The sequence below is a fragment of the Maniola jurtina genome, chromosome Z (genome assembly GCF_905333055.1).
Source record: "Maniola jurtina chromosome Z, ilManJurt1.1, whole genome shotgun sequence".
Classification (NCBI taxonomy): domain Eukaryota; kingdom Metazoa; phylum Arthropoda; class Insecta; order Lepidoptera; family Nymphalidae; genus Maniola; species Maniola jurtina.
The window spans coordinates 16,518,377-16,539,644 of NC_060058.1; the positions used below are offsets into that span (position 1 = coordinate 16,518,377).

General features: G+C 40.1%; 1 protein-coding gene across 6 annotated transcripts in view; it reads right to left on the bottom strand.

The window, feature by feature from the left end:
• Positions 1-507: 507 nt before the first annotated feature.
• Positions 508-21,268, bottom strand: part of LOC123880102 (WD repeat-containing protein 47) — a 56,392-nt gene continuing 35,631 nt past the window's right edge. For 5 of the 6 annotated variants that reach the window (XM_045928009.1, XM_045928008.1, XM_045928013.1 and 2 more), the window contains 6 exons: positions 13,710-13,951; positions 6,387-6,558; positions 3,018-3,161; positions 2,651-2,788; positions 1,743-1,962; positions 508-993 (listed from right to left, as the gene is read on the bottom strand). In XM_045928009.1, the coding sequence (XP_045783965.1) occupies positions 848-993; positions 1,743-1,962; positions 2,651-2,788; positions 3,018-3,161; positions 6,387-6,558; positions 13,710-13,951 (1,062 nt within the window). In that variant the 3' untranslated portion in view covers positions 508-847. Of the gene's footprint in view, positions 994-1,742; positions 1,963-2,650; positions 2,789-3,017; positions 3,162-6,386; positions 6,559-13,709; positions 13,952-19,514; positions 20,347-21,268 lie in introns of those variants that run through there. The other variant, XM_045928011.1, reaches the window with a different exon arrangement.

Genomic DNA, 21,268 nt, shown 5'->3' on the forward strand with positions numbered 1-21,268 from the left:
ATCTTTTAAATATATAGTTTTTTTTTCAAAATTATTGTTTTATTTTGTTATTATTGTGTTGGAAGCCACTAAGTATATAATGTTATGTAATTGTTAAATGAATTCAATTTTAAGGTCATATATTAATTTTAATTAAATGCTACGGGGTCGCACGGTACAGTAATAATTTAAAATGAAGCAAGGTAGACTATCTTACCGTAGTATTTGCCTTAGACAATTCGCAAAATATACGCTTATCTAACGTACCGGGTCCTAACAAAGGGATGCTTAGAGCGTAGGGATGTTGCCTTGCTAGTGGAGTAAATAAAGCCGTAAAATAGCCAATCTTAGGAAGTTCTCAGAAACAGCTCCGATTTTGATGATTTGTTTTTTAAATTCTTATTTTTAATACATTATTTAAAATCAGAAACGTTTTGAAGCGGGGAAATAATTAGTAGTATTTTTTTATCTATATGTGCGATATTTATACACGAAGTCCAGAAAAACGCTACCTTCTCATTGAGAAGTTGTAGAGGAGGTCAAATGCTACGAATGACCTCTAAACACTTATGTAGCATCGACTTCCGACGAAAATGCTTCGTTTACTCCACTATGCAGTCAATTTTATCAAACGTCAAAACGCGCGCTTAGATACATTGATACAATATGAACAATTGACGAGCTTTTTTACTTTAATAAATAACTCAAAATGTTTTTAAGCTTAAGAAGGCGTAGATTTTACAAAGTTTTAAGGACCCTCTGTTTGATACAAAGAAATTACCTGTAACATAGGCAACATCCCGATGCAATGAGTTTAATTATATTAGCACGATTATCGCGAGCACGAGTAGCATTGGTGGTGGCAATGTCAGACTGGTGGAATGGTCCACAGCACCGCAGTCTTGTCCGCAGAAGTGGACAAAAAGGAAAAGTCTTCTGGGTGCCAGCGCGAAGATATAACCTTGTCCGAGTGACGCGCGACTAGGACGCTGGGCAGCGGGCTGGTCAGGTCGCCTGAAAACATTTTTTTTATTATTATTAGATCTTGTTCTACATTTACTGTCATCCGTATATTTTTCTCTCACGCCCGTGTACAAAATAAATACACATAAAAGCCAAAAGGGCTAACACACTTACATTATAAAAATACATAAAGTTACGTACACGTTACATAAATACATATTTGTACGGGGCGGAGGATTACACCCCGGCAGGGGAGACCAAACGGCCGGAAGTCAGGGCGACAGGTTGAGACATCGGCGAACTATTCTAACGGAGTCTAGCAAAACCGCTTTTTGCATCCTAGCCTGCGAGCGAACTTCCATGGAACCCCAGTCGCCTCAGATGGTGAGTGAGGTTGTGTAAGACTGGGATCAACCCATTCGCAAGTATGACGATTGGGATGGTTTCAGTGGACTCCAGACGCCACATGTTGGACCTCGTGAGCCAGATCGAGATACTTGTGTTTTTTCTCAGTCAGCTCTCACGAGATTCTCGTCATATGGAATGGTGATGTCCACCAAAAATACCCTCTACTGTGCCCGGTCCACCACCACGATATCAGCTTTTTCGGTAGAATAGTCCTGAATTATTATAATATATATATGTATATATATTATTTATGTGTTGAATACATAGCCGACAACACTGATAGAGGTTGGAGTCCCAAGGTGTTTGAATAGAATAGGCTGGCGCCGGGAAGCTGGAGTGCAACCTGAAGCGCTGTAGGGTGTACAGCGTAATGGCATGGATGTCGCACTCACCCTGCACATCGGTGAGCACCACAAGGCCGTCGTAACCCGCGGTGAGCAAGTAGTAGGCGCCGGGCGAGAACCGCACGCTGCGCACGTCGCTGGAGTGCAGCCCGAAGCGCTGCAGCGGGCGCGCGGCGCGCACGTCGTGCATGCTGCAGAAGCCATCTTCATAGCCGCTCACCAGCAGCCGCCCGCTCGACTCCACCGCAAGCGACGTCACCGCCGAGCTCTGATGAATTAACTCTGAGTTACATCACCCCATCCCGGCCATCCACGGCCCTCCACATTGCGATGGGTGAGTTGCAAAAAAACAATCGAATGAGTCGAACGATTGAATAATCGATTGTTGATTTATTCATCTTCACAAAAAATAGGAAAAATGTTAATTGTTTGATCCAGTGGATTGTTAAGAATGCAAAGCGCATGGTCTGGAAGGAATAAATCGAAAATCTGAATTGATTGCGCAATTGCATACGATTTTCAATTTATTCATCCCAAACACGAGAGCTAAGTAATTTTAAAGATAAACTCAGTTTAAACGATTTAATATACTATAACTTTTCAATTATTTAACAAACATCGCCGTTGTAAAACGTCACTAGAGGAGTCCATAGAGCCGACCCAACTATAGACTCCTAGACAACTGTCATGGTGCTGCAGGATGTGTGTAGACTATCAAGAAATCTATCTATCAGTCATAATTGAACAATCGAAAACAATCGATTGTTATTTAAATGAATTGCCCATCGCTACTCCACGCATGAACCGATGACATCAAACGAGTCGCAGGGAGCCACTGGATAGCGGCGGCGCAAGACCGTGGAGTGTGGAAGTGTTTACAAGAGCTTTATATCCATTACTGCACGTCTATTGGTTGACAATGATGAAATTAATATGAATAGGTGTGAAGAAGTTACCTTGTTGGGAATGACGTTGACGCAGCCGCCGACTCGCAAGTCCCAGAAGCGGACAGTCTTGTCCTGGCTGCCGGAAACAAACATGGCGCCACCCCAGTTGTACAGCGACAGCACGTGGCCCGAGTGACCGGCCAGAGACTGCAGACAAGTGCAAACATGTAGGGCCAAGGTCAGATTTTTCAGTATTTCGGTTTGTATGACGAATTCTTTCGATTCAGGCGGCACAAGACCGTCGCGTGTGGAAGTCCCTAAAATATATTTATGTCTGGCTGTGGACGTTCATCGGTTGACGATTGATGGTGATGAGGAGTATGAAGACGTTCGTACGATGTCCGGCAAATCTAAAAGGGACCAAAAAGGTAGTTACCTGGAAAGGTTTCCCGGTAGCACAGTCCGTCACGTAAATCTTGCAGTCTCCGGCGCCACCACTGACCAGCAGACTCGCTTTGTTCGACGTGTCTTCTATGAAGCAGATGTCTCGAACAGTGCCATCGTGCATTGAAAGTTCCATCTGTTGGGGCACAATTAGTTGATAGTTAATAATATAACCATAAAAGCTAGATAATCGATACTTGGTATGTTTAATAAAGCGGTGGATACTTTATACTGAAAATTTCAGGTTTTTAGCATCATCCAGACCAAAGCTATGACGGTTTGAAAATACGACGAAACGCATCGAGAAAAGGTACGTAGGTCGTTTAGTTTGGGTCGTCTTGGCGAGGGCACCGATTTGTTTCATCGTGATCAACCCATCGCCGGCTCAATACAGAGTACGGGTCTCCTATCAGACTGAGAAGAGCTTTGGTCATAGTCTGGCCAAGAGTAGATTGGCAGACTTCACACAGTGTTCAAGCAAGTATATTTTAATTACTTAAAACGCACATATAACTCCGAAAAGTCAGAGGTGAGGTCCGGGATCGAACCCCCGGATTTGTTCCATACTCCAGACTAATGCGAAAGTGTGTATGTCTGTCTGTCTGCTGGTTTTTCACATCCCAACAGTTAACCGAGTTTGATAAAAGGTACAGAGTTAGCTTACATCCCGGGAACAGGCAAGACACTGGTCTTTTTGCTGGCAACATTCACGCTGACAGCGGGTCACCGGTCGCCAAAAATGGCGATCACAAAATTTTTAACCAATGCGATCATCTAATGAAAACAATATGATGTCACTTGATTAGTAACCATTTAGTGGTCGATGATTTATCTATTCTAATAGATTATCTAGACATATACCAGGTGAACATAGTTCGCTAAACGTGCTAATTTGTGTATACAAATTGAGGAAACCAAAGGTTTGACTTCTTTGACGTAGTTATTAACGTCGTAGTCTTACAGTCCCGGGTTCGAGTCCCTACTGGGGCAATGTAGGAATTGTAATTTTCCAATTGGCTAACACTTACCACCCTCAGCAACGTGTACGATTTTGTATTTCTGTACCGTACCGCAAAGTAACTGATTATGAGTTTAGTAAAAAAAAAACTGGTCAAGTGTGACCGCTGACTCGCACACTAAGGGTTTCGTACCATCGTACAAGAAATTTAATTTGTGATGTAGGTAACTAAAATTCGAGGTTCTCGGATTTTTCCCTTTACTTGTGCTAAAACTTATAAAACATTGCTACCTGCCTTTCACGATTTTAGGTCAACGAGAAGAATCCTATAGGTATTTATTCCCTTAACAGGACTTGACACATAGACACAACAAAGTGAACCTATAAGGGTTCCTTTTTCCTCTGGAGATACGGAACCGTAAAAAAGCGGACGCGGACTATGTCGCGGGAAACAACTTGTATGAAACTTGTACTGAGAGATCCCTGAATATGAATATTTATTACTCGTGAAAAAGTTAGAAAAGTACCTACCTTAGTAAGTTTTCAAAACAACATCAAAACTTTGATTGCAAAGAAGCCTCAGGTCCCGGAACGAACGAATAAAAAAAATAGACAACAGAAAAGATTTTCAGGCAAATAATAGGCACAACGCATACCTACAGAGTGTAGTGGAGTGGAGGCGTAGCTCTTTTTTGGTAACAACTTAAAACCAACTTTAATTGCTTGGGCATACGGTTGAAAGACCAAGAATTAACTCTTTTTTCTCGGTTTTGAAAATGTTTTGGGATACCTGTTTTTTTTTTCTATTACGTTGTTTTTAAAATTTGTTGGTTTAGTTATGGCTGATCAAATGAGTTCTTGTATCATATAAGAGACTATAGTTGCACAAGCGTCGCTTTGGGTCACCGCCAATATGCAAAAGTAAATAAAGCTAAATTTGAGCTGTTAAATTAAAGAACACTGGGCGTCGCCACCACTCCACTCTGAAGCTGTGTGTTGGGCTTTAGATCGTAATATTCTCGGTGCTTGTAAGCTTATCGAAAAAATGTTCCACTGCACCTTCAACATACAAAGTGAAATAAAATAAAATACACAGCTGACGGCCAACCTTCGATAGTCGGCGAGGCACGCGAAGAACATTTTGAGAAAAACGGTGCAACAAACGAAACTATTAACCAGAAATAGGTCAGAGCGTAATTATTAGTATATCGACAAAACGAAATATTCGATATAAAATGATATCTTATCAAACTAATGAGCAACATACTATGATACGTCATATTGTATTTATCTTGCTAGTTAATCGGATGGTACAATAAGGTATCACATTTCATTATAGTGTCATAGAGGAAATGTAATACACCTACTCTTGGAACGATGCAGTAAATCATGATATATCAGGATAAATTGACTTAATAAGGACTGTTATATCATATGTAGAATCTGTTCTGCTTCCTGATATTCCTACATCTAATTTCTAAAGCACACATAGTAAAGTATGTGTCGCAGCAAAATGGCATAAGCTGCTTGTGGCAACAGAATTCCAAAAATCACAAAATTTTCAATAAGTTGTCTTTAAGCACACCCATAATTGCGAGCTTCATGAAGGCGAACTGATTTCAATACCTTTTACTACTACCGGGACACCGGCCTGTCCGCAAACGATTTGTGTGTGGGTAATGATAATGTAGCTTGAGCGAAACCAATCGAGCGGGACAGATGATAAAGCTGTACGTAAGCTACATGTGTCGATTGGTACCACCGCAAGATATGATGGGGACAAGGAAAAGAAAGAAAAGTGTCTGTAGGGAGTCAAGAACCTCGAAGAGCTATCGAGCAAGTACCGAACGGGCGCCCTCAAGCCTTTCGGTCCATATAATCGCAATGTCGGGGGGGGCATGGCAGGTGGGTTGATACCAACGCAGCAGTGCTAGAAGGCGTGCCATTACGTTGCTTTACAACTTAATAGCACAGAGTAATAATAGTATGTTCTTATTTTTTGTTGTCTGTCTGTCTGTCTGTCCGTCCGTCCATCCGTCCGTTGTGTCTGTCTAGAAAATCTATAGGGTACTTCCCGTTGACCTATAATCATGAAATTTGGCAGGTAGGTAGGACTTATAGCACAAGTAAAGGAATAAATCCGATAACCATGAATTTGTGATAACAACATTAAAAAAAAATGTGTTTCAATTTGCAAAGTAAGATAAATATACCAAGTGGGCTATCATATGAAATGGCTTTACTTGTACATTCTGAAACAGATTTTTATTTATTTTTATGCATAATAGTTTTTAATTTATTGTGCAAAATGTCGGAAAAAATGTCCGAGTACGGAACCCTCATTGCGCGAGTCTGACTCGCACTTGGTCAGTTTCCTGTAAATGCCTTAAGTATGTGGCTTACCTCTTGGCCTTCCAAGTTGCACGTGTGGCTATTGAAGCGCATGAGCTTCACAGTCTTGTCGTTGGAGGCGGTGGCGAGCAAGTCTCCCGCGGGGCTCCAGGCCAGGCAGTAGATGCTTCCTTTGTGATGCTTTGTCCTTTTCAGGAGAACGGTGGGTGGTGAAGCGCCCTCTCTGCGAAAAATAGTTCTGGTTATTCTATGTTCCATTCATATGAATGAGGAAATCCGTCATATCTCGATGGGTTGCAAAGCTGAAGGGGCAATGGGCAGTGCACATAGTTCAGAAACCCGATAGTCGTTGCCAAAGACCATCAAAAAGTGCAACGTTGGCAGACCCGCCTCTAGGTAAACATTCGACATCAAACGGAACTGCTGCTTTCAGGCGGCACCAGACCGTGCTAAGTGGAAATACCTACAGGAGACCTAAGGGCTAACACCAACACCAGCTAGTGGTCATTTATCGGTAGATGATGATGAGGATTCTATGTTCAATTTTTTATAAGCATGTTTTTTACATTATATTTCTAGTTGTACTACTTGTGTGACTCAACTTATTTTTTTTTCCCCAAAAGCTTTTTTCTTCCTTATGTAATTTCTATCGGTGAAAATTTGTAATTAGCTGAACTTGTCGGCTATACCTATTCCTTAATATAAGTAAACCAGCCAAGTCCGACAACCGAGTCGGACTCGCACACAAACGATTCCGTATCATCATACAAAGAATAACACTTTTCATTTCGAATTTTTCCCTTTACATGTGCTAAGACATTGCTAAGTACTGGATTTCATAATTCTAGGATAAGTTTTGATTCCTTTGACGAGTCTTGACAAACTCAACAGGCAGACAGACAACGAAATGATTCTATAAGGGTTTTCTTCCTGTTCCTTCCTAAAACAAGTTAGCCCTTAACTTCGATATCAGGTATTAGAGCCGATTCCCACTTGTTGATGTCGGACCCGGATTTTAATCGGATGTTCCAATGGCAGAATTTTACATGAAGCTATTCACACTGGTCTGAAAAATATTTTGTTCTGCCACTGGAACATCCAATTAAAATCCGGACTCGACAGCCGACAAGTGGGAACGGGCTGTAAGTGAAGTTCTAAGGTGACGTTTCAACTATTACCAAGTTGCCTGGTGGAGATTGCTCTGAGCAATAAGGCCACCTTTGCATACAATTGTTTTTAGTTCCTTTATTTTGTCTTGGTCGTTTCATGTTTTGTGTGCAATAAAGTTTTCTATCTATCTAAATATTATCAAGCGATTTTCGAGTAACACGCAGTTTTAACATAGAACATGTTTGTTTGTCGATCATGAACGTGTAAAAAGTGTAGTCAATGAGTGACAAGGGAAGTGGTATACCTAGTGCAACTAGAAAGTTATTCGCACTAGCTCGTCAACTGTCGCTTACGAAATATAACATTTGTCACGATGGGGCTGTCTTTATGCAATTAACATAATACTTAATAGGTACTTGCTTACAATAGCTCATAAGGAATGCATTGCGCCTGCCCAACTGTAGAGCATAGAAAAAATCGTCAAGTGAGTGTCAGACTCGGACACGTAGGGTTCCATATTATCGTACAAGAAATAATACTTTTAAAAAAATTCAATTTTCATGGCGGCCATTTTGAAATTTTTATTATTTGTTATTATAGCGGCGATAAAAATACACATTTTATGGAAATTTGAACTCTCTAGCTATTACGGCTCACGAGATACAGCCCACTGACAGACAGACAGATGGACAGACAAAGTTGCGGACATCAGCTAGTAAGCAAGTAAGAAAGCTTCTTGCCTATGTACTTGCGAAGTACATAGGCAGAAGCTTTCCTTAGCAAGAATGTTATAATTATCACATTGCTGCAATCTCCATTGTTGTGATTGACTGAATTTATGGTATACTTGTTGCAATGATAGTTGCCTATTCTGGCCAATAGTGAGACAATATCAGTTAGAATAGGCCAATCAGAAATGATTACAATCGTCCACACTATAGTTATCGAACTACAGCGGTGATTGCGATCGTCGCATACATTTTGCAATCGGCACTAGGCGCCGAGTGCTCGGCATCCGGAAGAAGTGAAGAGGCACTTGAACTCATAACTTGTGGAATGGCGGCTAAACAATCAAATAACGTATGCAAACATATATACCTTATCTCTGGGTACCCAATTACTCATAGCATCCTCCTACTCAAGTTCTTGAAAGTACCTGTACCTCGATCTTAAAAGTAAAAGATATGATGTCAGTTGCCAAAAGTGTCCGTAACAACAAGGATAAGCGCATTTGCTCTGTTAAATTTCACTGCACGGTTTCCTCAAAAATTCAGTGAAAATAAATGTTCCAGGTACAGAAGGCTCACTCCACATAGACGTTTAAAAATAGCGACTTGTTACGTCGCAACAAAGTGCAATTCAGCTCGCACGCTGCGCTCTAAAATTGAACAATTGCGTAAACTCTATCTCTTATCTCTCTCTCTATCATAAGAGGTAGAGTTACGCGAGTATATTTCTCGGGTCACTCGACCTATTCTACTATACGACCAATTTCTATCATCGACTCTGGGGAAAAGTAGCATGGTGAAATACGGGCTAACCCTTGGTGCTCACTTTCGATTACTCATTTATTTAGATAGTTGGCTAGATAATGGAGAAAGTGAGGACCTTTTTGTAAAAGTAAATATTTACACTGATTATTGCTCATTTCTTTTCTGCTATAAACATAGCACAGTATAAACTCGAAACGAACACTATCAATTAGATTTTGTCTAGGACAGCATATCTTGTACTTTAATGACCAAAGCATAATGATAAAGTTAAGTCACTCTCAAACTAAATGCGTGAGGTCGTTGACCTGTGCAAATTTGTTTATGTATGAACCGTTTGTTATTACATATAGGAGCGTGCGTCGACTCTCATAAAGTGGACTACCTACGCCCTCGCTGCATAAAGTGGCGGTATTGTTTATATTGAAGATGGATGTTTAAACGATGAATGTATATTTACGGGCATCCATATATTTAACAGCGATCTACGATCTTAGCGTCAATTAGCCGATAAGTTTTGCATGCCAGTTCGTATGCATGTATCCTGTCACAGCTGTACTGACAATAGACGGACTGACCTTTATAAGGAGAGGTCAAATTACAACATTTGCACGTACAATGCTAATAGGGCTGTTGTCAACTAATCACATCAGCATCTCTTTATCAAAAGTCGAAACGTGTGCTTCTAGGAGCTTGTACAAAATAGTGAAAAGGCATTATAAACATTCGACTTCAATTTTAACCGATAATTTAAAAATTGTAATCAAGGATTTTTTACGTTAGCTTCTGGGACCTCAGAATCTCTGTATCGTCAAGGTTAACGTTAACTGCATGTAAGATCAGATTTGTGCGTTCACAGATATTTTAAACAAATACTTCGATCCAAACTACATAATATTATATCGTCATTCGTCGTTCACGTTCTAGCACCATCGTAAGTCAAAATTAGCAACTTTATAGGGGAAGGAAAACTTGTTGTTTCTAGAGATTTGAATTGTTCGATAGATACCGTGCTATATGTTACTGTATGAAAATTTTATTGTATCGACTGGCCGAAACGACCGTCTCTCGATTCTCTGACGAATGACTTCGAACTGCTAGAACCACCACCACTAAATGACTTAGGTTAGAACTTAAGCGAAGATATGTAGCTGACCGCGACGGTCAAATAAGTAATTGATTTTAATAGTCGACTTGACTTTAGAAAACTTTTGACTGTTGTAGTGGTATTGCCACCTTGCAGATTCTAAACGGACTGAAAGCGTCACGTTTCAGTAAGCCTAGACCAAATCAATCAACTATATTGAAGTCTTTGCTCGGTGTATCTCAAAGCCGCAGGATTTTGCTACCATGTGCACTTGGCTCTAAATCTCTGATGTCTATAGTTTAAAAGCCGATGGACGAATTAAGTATCTATAAAATAGCGTTATCAGAACTCCCGACCTCTCGAATTGGAGGTGGACGTCTTAACCGTTAAGCTAGCAAGGCTTATAATCAACCCTTACAGTTACTAAAATAACGAACCGCTCGCTTAAATTTCACAATGGTACTCATTCTGTTGGCAGCTAAATTTGACAGTGTTCGTATCCTCTTCTTACTAATGTAATATGAAAAGGACAGACACAGTTTGAAAGTTTTAAATTTAATTTAGAGCTGTAAACCTCGTGACGAGCCTATTGTTTAAATTTGTAGCGTGCACTAAAATTTAGTCTTTAAATGTAAAATTCATGTTCCGTCTTTTTTAGCAACATTAAAAGGAGGAGGATGCAGATACTCTAAATTTAGTTTAGAGGAAGACTACAAAATCGGCGCAAATGAATCCCAACCCGAATTACCGCAAGATTTTTTTTTGTTGTTTGTAATAATTGAGGAAAAACATGAGTTACAAACTGTGTAATCAACTCTTTTCGATGGTGTTCCCACTAGGTTTTAACATTATTCAAGAGGCGGATCAAAAAGTTCCTGGAAGGCCAGCAACGTATTGGCGGTTCCTCTAGTGCTGCAAATGGGCAGCAGAAATCACTTAACATCAGGTGTGCCACATTCTCGCAACCTCTTAGACTATAATTCGTGAGTTGGGTTGTAAGCGGTTCACAGAGTGGCATCTGTCTCTCCGACGCATATTTAATGAGCGTTCTGAACCACAAAGCACTCCGCGATATGAATGGCCTCTGATGAAATTATTACGAGTGAAGAGATTTTAATGACTGTACAAAATGGTAATCATTTCTATATAAGCCGTATTAGCCTAGCGGATAAGACGTCTATCTCCTATTCAGGAGGTTGAGGGTTCGACCTCTTTAACTTTAACTTTTCGGAGTTTTAAAAAATTAAAAATGGCTTGCTTTAACGGCTAAGAAAACGTAGAAAACGCGCGACATTTACGCTGAGATGTATAGAGAGTACTCTGTAATCTCATTATGAGATTCCACTTCTCACCAATTTTGATAGTATTCTAGAGGCAAAACAAAGAACAAAGTAAACTGGACCTTAAGATCCTTGATTTAAAGTCAGAAATTCAGTACCATTTTTTCAGTAAATCTTGTACTGAGGGTACCGACTTTGCTCAGACTTAATAGTTTACGTTAAAACGAGACATATTTATGCAAACGCAACGCTTTTTCGTTTCAACGGGGTTTTAAGTCTTCCGATTTTCCTTTTGAGGTGAGGAACTCTAAAAAAACACGAAAACAGTGCGTACATAAGCTACCTACAGATAGGTGTATAGGAGTTGAGAAAGGCTAAGTGCTCCAGGGTCGTTCTGTAGAGTTATATGGAAACTTGACATTACAAGTCGCATTCATCGCGCATGTTGCGTCATCAACGTGAATGTACTTTGGATACGTAAAAATGACTAAGTTTGGGTGAGTGTGACTGACGTCATAAAACCACTGTTTATTAAATTGGAGAAGATGCTTCACTTTACCCAGAAACTGTAAAAGATAACAGAGGCAACGCAAAAACACTAGCTTTTGCACCCACATTCGTTTATAGCTTGCTTTAGGTATACAATTTATAGCCTATAAGCAATTTATAGCGTGTAATTTGTAGGGTTTATATTCGATATAATTAATTGTAATCCATGTAATAATTAATATAATTGAAATACTACCCATTGCACACCATTATAATGCTTTTATACACTGTGACTTAATAGTATATTATGCAACATGGGGATAATGTAATGTCTTACGTCACGGGCACCTGGATAAATCCCAAGCGAACGAGGGATTTTAGAGTAGAACTCTAGAATCCTGAGTGAAGCGCGGGATTTAGGGGTGCCCAAGACTAAGACAGCATTATCCCCAAGTTGCATACTCTGCTTTTCACACCTCGCAATCAAAATCAAAATCTTCGTATGCTTATATAGGTAGGTATTTACCTATCTTGTCTTTAGAAATATCTGGGAGCAAATCGTTTATTACACTTTGAGCACTTTTCAACACTTTTAATAGTTTCCGGAGTTAGATTATTGCTGCCATCATCGTGATCACTCGACATTTTAATTTCAAGTTAAATAAATAATTTATTTCAATAACACCATAATATCACGTTTCGCACAAGGTTTCGCAGATAAGTTTTGAAGGAAATTTTCAATATTCTTTAATCTATGGTTTGTGAAAGAGAGAGACGCCATCACTCATCAAAGCGAGATAGAAAATTTAAATCGCGCGTGTGAGAGGGACACCATCATACGTCGAAGCGAGATAGTTGATAACTAAAAACTTTTTGGACACTACATTACGCCCCATGGGCCTTCCAAACAACATTATTGCCGGCTAATTATTCATAGGAATGTAATGACTTAGATTACCTTTAGAATAACAGGTCAGTAATAAGGCATTCTGGAGCGAGTGGTGTGGAAAAACTTTTGTACTACCAATAATAATTGTAAAATGTGTATTTGCAATGAATAAATTATGATAATGATTATAACAAATTTTACCTCTTTATAATAAATTATTATTTAATAAATATATACTAAATTAAAATTGGTCCGGTGGGAGGCTTCGGCCGTGGCTAGTTACCATGCAACTGGTAAAGATGTGGTGGCAAAAACGTTCGTCAAAGTCAAATCATCTATTCAAATTGCATACCACTCTACACTTATTGATTGAAACTTTCCCGTAAAAATTAATCAGTGGCATCGTTCCAAGGACATAGGCCTTTCCAAGAGCGCGCCACCTTGGAAAGGCCTATGTCCAGCATTGGACGCATACAGGCTGATGGATGGATGGATGGATGGATCGTTCCAAGGTCGGAACCCTCGGTGCGGGGGACAAAGTCGCTGGACCGAGCTCGGCTGGCCAGTTTTTTACCATTTTAGCATGCAATGCAACCCTAAAGGTGGATCCACACCTGCGCACGCGCATAAACCGTGCACACAATGCACATCGCATGCCTTTGGACGCGTCCATGTCACATACCATGTTTGTATTCACTCCCAAAAACTAACGAACATGTGCACACCGTGACTTGTACAGTCAAAGGCCGTAAGTCGTTTAGCATCTTAATGGTCATATTCGTGTGGCACAGTTATGCATATGCGTTAGCTGTATGTGGCATGTTTATAGATGTCATACCTAAGTGCGACAGGTTTTTGACGCAATCGTATCGCGGAATTGCGACTCGAATTCTGAGGCCGTCCGTTCAATATACACGCAAACCACTCGCAAATCTATTGTTCTTATGATATACGTCGTGTGCACGGTTCATGCGCGTGCGCAGGTTGGATAAGCCTTAAAAGCGTTCTAATAAATAATTTTGTACTCACTTGACGTCATCCCAGTTGATCTCATCCATCTTGGGGTAAGTGCATATTCTCAGTGTCTTGGTGTTAGAACCGACAGCGTATAGCTTCCCGTTGGGATGGAACTCCGCACATCGAACAGCTTGCAAGTCCTCCAGCATGGTTATGGGTTTGAAGGTAGGCTTGGAGCTGTCGACCTCGGCCATCGAGCTGACCGGCTTTGGCATGTTTTTCTGTGCAGACTGGGCGTTTCTGAGCGCCTTTGGCTGAAAAGATTGCTTGATGTAAATATATAAGCCAAGGATACCATATGTTAAGGGCATGAATATGACTAGCGGAAAATCACGAGCGAAAAAACTAAAAATTATGATCACGCCAAATCTGCGCGGAAAAATGACGTTCACGCTTCTTTTTCCGCGGATTTGTCCCTAGTCTTACATTCCTCTGTGACCACTAAAATGCACATATACAAGTACGCTAGAAGAGGTGTGGTAAACAAAATGACTGTTATTTTTGTGTTCGAAGCGCCCCATCCAAGCGCACCGGGAACAAAAATTTACACTTTGAGTCAAATGGTCTTCGTATTGACACTATTTTAACACATGTCTCATCGCTAACACTTAGTTCCGAGTACGTTCACATGACACTCACTGATGCTACTAGCGCCAAAATGGCAAAATCAAGTTGTTTCAAAGATATGTCGGCAATCTCAGATCCAGCGTACTTGTATTAGTAGAGGTCTGTACCTGTGACATATTTATCATGTCAGTTGCCATGCCTATTAATTAATAATCATTAATCAATGAATAATACAACGTTAGATAGAGGCAGCCTTTGAAGCTATGAGCAAAATATTGGTACGGAAACGATGAGGTAAAAAGTTTGATAAACGATTGGTTTTAGTGCTACAATAGAACGCGCCTATTACGGTCTTTAAGTACGTCATATGCCCGCGCTCTATCGCTCCTTAAAAGGTACCAGTCGTTCTCAGCTTGCTTATGTCGTCTTATCCAAAACAAAACCCTTTATAAATCTAACTGTCCATTGTATTGATAGTATTGATATCGTTAGCAGAGCACGTAAAACCTGATTTTCCTCCGATCGTGTCGAATTACCGTCCCATCGGGCTATGAGAGTAGAATAGAAAGATTTGCATGTACCGATCTTGTATTGCTAAGCTTCCGCTGTCCGTACGTATGTCTGTCAGCGAGCTGTATCTCATGAATCCTAACAGCTAGAGAGATGAAATTGTCATAGAGTGAGCAGGTATTTTTGTTTTTGGTATAACAACAAATAATACATATTAAAAAAGGCCCGACATAAAAAAAAAGGAAATAGTGTCATGTCTTGTACGATGGTACTGAGCACTTCGTATGTGAATCCAAGTCGCACTTGACTTCAAAACTTCAATTTACAATATGATGCCACGTAGATACGTAAGTAATAGCATTCTCGTGTATTGCTAAAGTGAATCAAATTCATATGATATCATATCATCAATAATATATTATCATCTTCGATGGTATAATATCATATTGACATAATCTTCGATGGAATAATAATGGTAATGGAGGGGAAAGAGAAATCTAAGATCTTGGATAACATGGGCAATATTCTAAAAAAAAAAATGCTGTTTCATAAGCATCTACTTCAAAGTGAACTAGAGTGAAGGAACTCTCGGTTTGACCCTGAATCGACGATATGTATGTTAGACTATGGGTGACGTGAAATCAAAGAAATGTAGGCGATTTATAGGCTACCTAGATGTAGGAACATTTGACGCCTGCCTTGAGGTCAAAGCCTCGACGTTTTATTACAAGTTCCCTAACTAAGTACTCAGTACAATTCTTATCACTGTCTGGTAAACAACGCACATCTCAAACTGGTGAATCTAGAAATATGTTTCTTCGGTACAAAGGAATCAGGAATATTATAAATGCGAAAGTATTTTTGTTAGCTGGATTGTTTGTTTATCCTTTATCACTTCACAACGGAGCAAAGTCTAGTCGCCGTGATTTTCCACGTGGGTATATTTGAAGGTCTGGAAAGTGACATAGGCTACTTTTTATCCCTGATAATCAAAGAGTTCCCGCAGGATTAGTAAAAATCTTAATCCACGCAGTCTGATGACATCACCAAGCTGCGGGGAAAACTTGGAGGAGGCTCGCCCTACACCGAGAAGAATGGCGTGCACGTAAGGAAGCCTATGTCAGACAATGGATAAATAAGAGCTAACAAAGAAGAAGAATCCACGCGAACGAAGTCGCGGGCATTAGCCAGTACTTTTTATAGCGTAAAGGTGTCAAGGTAAAGTCAAGAGTAGTACAGCATCAGTGTAACATGAGTACAACAACCATAACGCACACTTTCTAATTCAAATCCTTCAAGCGCATCGCTTTGGAACAAAAGAAGTGAAAAGCCTAATGTTGTTACAAGTTACACCTATTTATAGGTTAACAAGCTGACCTCCACGACTTTGTCCGCGTAGATTCAGGAATTTAAAAATCCCGTGGGAACTCTTTGGTTTTCCGGGATAAAAAGTACCCTATGTAACTCTCCAGGTCTTAAATCACGTTGATCTTGCTTGATTGCAGCGCGATTAAACGACAAACCGACAAACCAAACACATGGGTTGTTATTATTAATTAGTATTCAGAGGTCGGTTCGTTATCTATGCGGCCCTTCATTCGCATACCAGATCCCTTTAACGCCTACTAGTTGGAACTAACTGGATTATTGTTTGCGATTATACCTATATCGAACATCCGAGGGTCTGATATGGGTTGATTATTCATATTTGCATGTTATGTCATTCACATGATCACACACGCACATAGGTTTAAACTGTTTGCTTACGGTACGGAGTTTTTTAGGGTTCTATACCTCAAAAGGAAAAACGGAACCCTTATGGGATCACTTTGTTGTCTGTTTGACTTTCTGTCTGTCTGTCGTGTCTGTTCCCGTTGATCTAGAATCATGAAATTTGGCAGGTAGGATGGTCTTATAGCACAAATAAAGGAAAAATCCGAAAACCTTGAATTTGTGGTTACATCACATAAAAAATTGTGTTCATCAACAAAATAATTAGTATTTTCAATTTTCAAAGCAAGATAACTGTACCAAGTGGGGTATCATATGAAAGGGACCTGGACATTCTAAAACAGATTTTTATTTATTTTTATGCCTAATAGTTTTCGATCTATCGTGCAAAATGTCGGAAAAATACCCGAGCACGGAACCCCGCGGCGCGCGAATCTGACTCGCACTTGGCCGTTTTTGTATAGCAACACATACTAAGCTTTATTCAGACATTTGTACGATCACCGCATCAGGGGCTTTATATCTGTTAACTAATCGTTTTTTAAAGTAAAGAGCGGGTAGGTATTAATAAAACGGAGGCGGGTAGTTCAATACTACCCGTGACCGGTTCAACTTTACATCTCGCAGCCCCGCAGTCTCGTCGTAGCCACAACCCATCCACAACTGGCTCGAAATATCGATAGTTAAAGATCATCAATTAATGCTAGTGCGTTCTTGCTGTTTATCTTATAATAGCTGATGCCCGCGACTACGTTCGCGTGGATATAGGTTTCTCTAAATCCCGTGGAAACTCTTTTATTTTCCGGTATACAAGTAGCCTTTCTTAGTTAGTTAGTTTTCCAGTTAGTTAATCCAGGGTATAATCTATCTCCATTTTAAAGAGCTAAATCCGTCCAGTACTTTTTGCGTGAAAGAGTAACAAATATACACACATAGACACGCACAACATACAAACTTTCGCCTTTATCTAGTGTGATGATTACGAAATAAGCCATTTGCGAAGATTTAATCGTTAAAATACTCAAACTAAATTTTCTTTTTAACCCCCGACCCAAAAAGAGGGGTGTTATAAGTCTGACGTGTGTATCTGTGTGTCTGTGTATCTGTGTATCTGTCTGTGGCATCGTAGCGCCTAAACGAATGAACCGATTTTAATTTAGTTTTTTTTTATTTGAAAGGTGGCTTGATCGAGAGTGTTCTTAGCTATAATCCAAAAAAATTGGTTCAGCCATTTAAAAGTTATCAGCTCTTTTCTAGTTTTCTTGAAGAAAAGAAGGTTAACTAACCGTTAGGTTCATAATATTATGTCAATTGACAAATGTCAAGCTGTCGAGATGGACGTTGCCTAGATACATAATTATTTATTTGAAAATGATGTTTTGGAAAACTCAGATACAAAGAGTATATAAACACTACGTTCTACTCAGATACTTTGAATAGCTATAATCCTAGAAAATCAGTTCAGCCGTTTGAAAGTTATCAGCTCTTTTCTGGTTACGGTAACCTTCACTGGTCGGGGGTATTATAAATTTTTAATTTACACTTGTTACTAATGTTAATATGATCACACTAATATTATAAAGGCAAAAGTTTGTGTGTATGTGTGTATGTATTTGTGTGTGCGTGTGTGTGAATGTTTGTTACTCTTTCACGCAAAAACTACTGAACGGATTAGGCTGAAATTCGAAATGGAGATAGATAATATCCTGGATCAGCACATATGCTACTTTTTATCAAAGAGTTCCTACAGGATTTTGGAAAACCTAAATCCACGCGGACGAAGTCGCGGGCATCATCTAGTTCAATAATAATTGGAGTGTTTTACAAAATGGAGTAATTATAAGGCCCGGCGCGACGAAGCAACAACGTACAGAAACCTGCACGGTCATAGAGCGTTATGTAGTAGTTTGAATTTTGTATAGAAAGCAAGCTTATGGCACAGATTTCGAATATTTCGTTACGCAAAACACGCTTTCTTCTGACGATTGATTAAGAAAAATCTCGTATTTGGAGAGGAGAGCATACAATGGCATAATCATCATTATCGAAAAATGTTTACTTAACGATCTAATGAATATCAAATTTAACGAAGTTTTACACTATTGAGGATAAACTTAGCACGTGAAATAAGTGCACATCAGTAGGTAGGTAATTAGTACTCAACTGACTTCAAAGCACTTATACCATTCTAGAAATAGTAAAATGCAGTTATTACGCGTTTAACGGCATGTAGTTGAGGGATTTCAATTAAAGTAAAGCATATTACGTTGAATACACATAATATAAATAATAATAGAGTAATCATCCATATTGATTCGCATTGCAAAGTTTAAATGAAAGGAAAAAACTTTAATTTAAGTCTTAACCCAAATAATCAGTTACGTAGAACTGGAAAAAAGGCAGTAGTTGCTTGTATATTGAGGAATTGCATCATAATTATACGAATTACTAGGTAGCCGCATTAAAGTGGATCGGACACAATCGAATTCACATTCGCATCGCAACAGTTAGGTAACAGTGAGAAAAAATGTCCGAATCACCTGGAAACCCAAATAGTTATGCGTTAAGTAACAATGAGCGTATTTGAATATGGCGCAAATGATGAACTGCTGTTTACCTGTTTGTATGAACTATAAATATATAACCAGTATTGAATGTCCGTTACACTGTACGCAGGACGGCGCGTTGCGGTCCAACGGAGCTGAACGGTGCTTGACAGCCCATCGCTTCCTCCTCACAACACACGTTATACTTTAGTCTCTACACACAATCGCCAGAGCTTCGCAAACATATAGCACATCCTCACCCCGCTCAGCATTGGATAACCATGTAAATACGGAAGCTTAGAAAGTACGCATAAATACATTGTTAATTAGCACAGATGCATAATAATATGTACGAATTAACACAGAATCACAACAACTAGTTAGGCTACAGAAAGAAATGTAATCGTAGAAATAAATCGCCTCACAATGAGATCGCTGTCTCTGTAGAAAGTTGTTCAATTACCTGAAAGGCACTGTTGCGTTTGGGTGGCGGCACTTGAGGAGATCTATCGACCAGATTCTCCATAGAGTGTCGAGTTAGGTAGTTTTGCTTCTCGAAGGTTGTGTTCGCTTTGTACGATGTGCGATTGAATTTGGTCGCGGGCGCGACGATTCTATTGCCGTTCTCATCGTCATCCTCCCATTCCGTGACCACTTCGGTGCGTACGTCTTCCATAGACCGAGAGCGGTTGCAAGGGCAAGCGGGCGACGTGTTGGGATGTGACGTGTTGGGATGTGACGTGTTGGGATGCGAAGTGTTGGGATGCGCAGTGTTGGGATGCCGGATCTGTCTCGGCCTCTCCCTGTTGACGTAAAGGTCCGCGTGGTTGCTGGGCGTGGGCGCACCCGCTGATCTGTAGCTGGGCGACAGGAAGTAGTAATCCCTCGACTTGTTGCTGTATGCACTCATCGCCGAGAAATCCGAGTAAGTGGAGCCTTTAGAGGAGGAAGTCTTGAAGTTCCTCGGATCCATGGGATCGGGGGGTCGAAAGTAAAAGTTGGGCTGCGCTTGGCGGGAAAGCGGCGGCCATGGCCTGAACGGCGGCGCGTCAACGTAAAGTGCCGGTTTCGACTTCATGGTTCCGGTGGAGCATCCGCGCGGACGGTTTCGTGCGGATGTTGTCGAGGGTGCCGCGCTACTGGTGCGCGGATGGCAGGCGGCATGCGCGTACCCACCACTATGACGATTAGCGCAACTCGACGTGCGTTAGACCGAGATAGGGAGATAGAGAAAGGCGCAGCGTTCTGCTCGATCCGGTGCGAATACAAGTGAAAGGGGTAGCCCGTGCGGTCATCACGCTTAGATGGTGCGAAGGCTGCGCGCGCGCAGATATCTCTCGTTAATGTTCGCATCGTAAACTTGCATATTTATTGCCGATAAACATTGTCAACTAATGCATGTTCGATTTACTATTAAATTACATTTCATGCTGTAACTTTCTACGAGTTACGTTAGATTTTGTGAAACTTGTTGCTGATTTTATTAAGTCATTCAAACGTTTATCAATGTTACTATTCATATGATTACAGTAGTTTTTAATTTGTAATTTAAGTACCTGGAATTCGAAATAGTAAAAGAGCAGTATTTTCAAGATAAAATAAATTTGTAATTATGTTCATTTAGCTAATTATTCCATAAATATATTTAATATCTATTAATAGGTTTCCATAATTTGCGCTAGACTATGATGTGAACGGATGGAACCTAACTGCCTAAGTGAGAATATACCTAGTCTAAGGCTGAGATCTATAGAGCGTACTTTGATTTAGCTCAGACTTAAGAAGAAGTTAAAAAGAGACAGACTTATGCAGAGATATAAATCTGTCTTTTTTAACTCTGTCTTAAGTCTGGGCAATGTCTAAGTGCGCTCTATAGATTTTATGCTCAGGTGGAATGCACTCGGTTGTTTGGCCGATGTTTGCCAGCCTCTACTTACCTCAACAGATATCTGCACCAACGAACAGGAACGCATCTCGAACCGCATTTCCAATACAAGACTAATTACAATTTGCGTATAGCTACACAATAGGTACGTTGAATGTAATTCACTTCTTGCAAAACACCAAGGTGCATTTGCAAATTTCGACGAATTGAAACTTTTTAAGTAAGTAACACGAATTTTCGTAACGTTGCATACATTTATAGACCTTGCGTGTTGCCAATCGATCTACATAATATCGCACGGCATTCAAATCATAGGTTTTCGAAAGAACCGC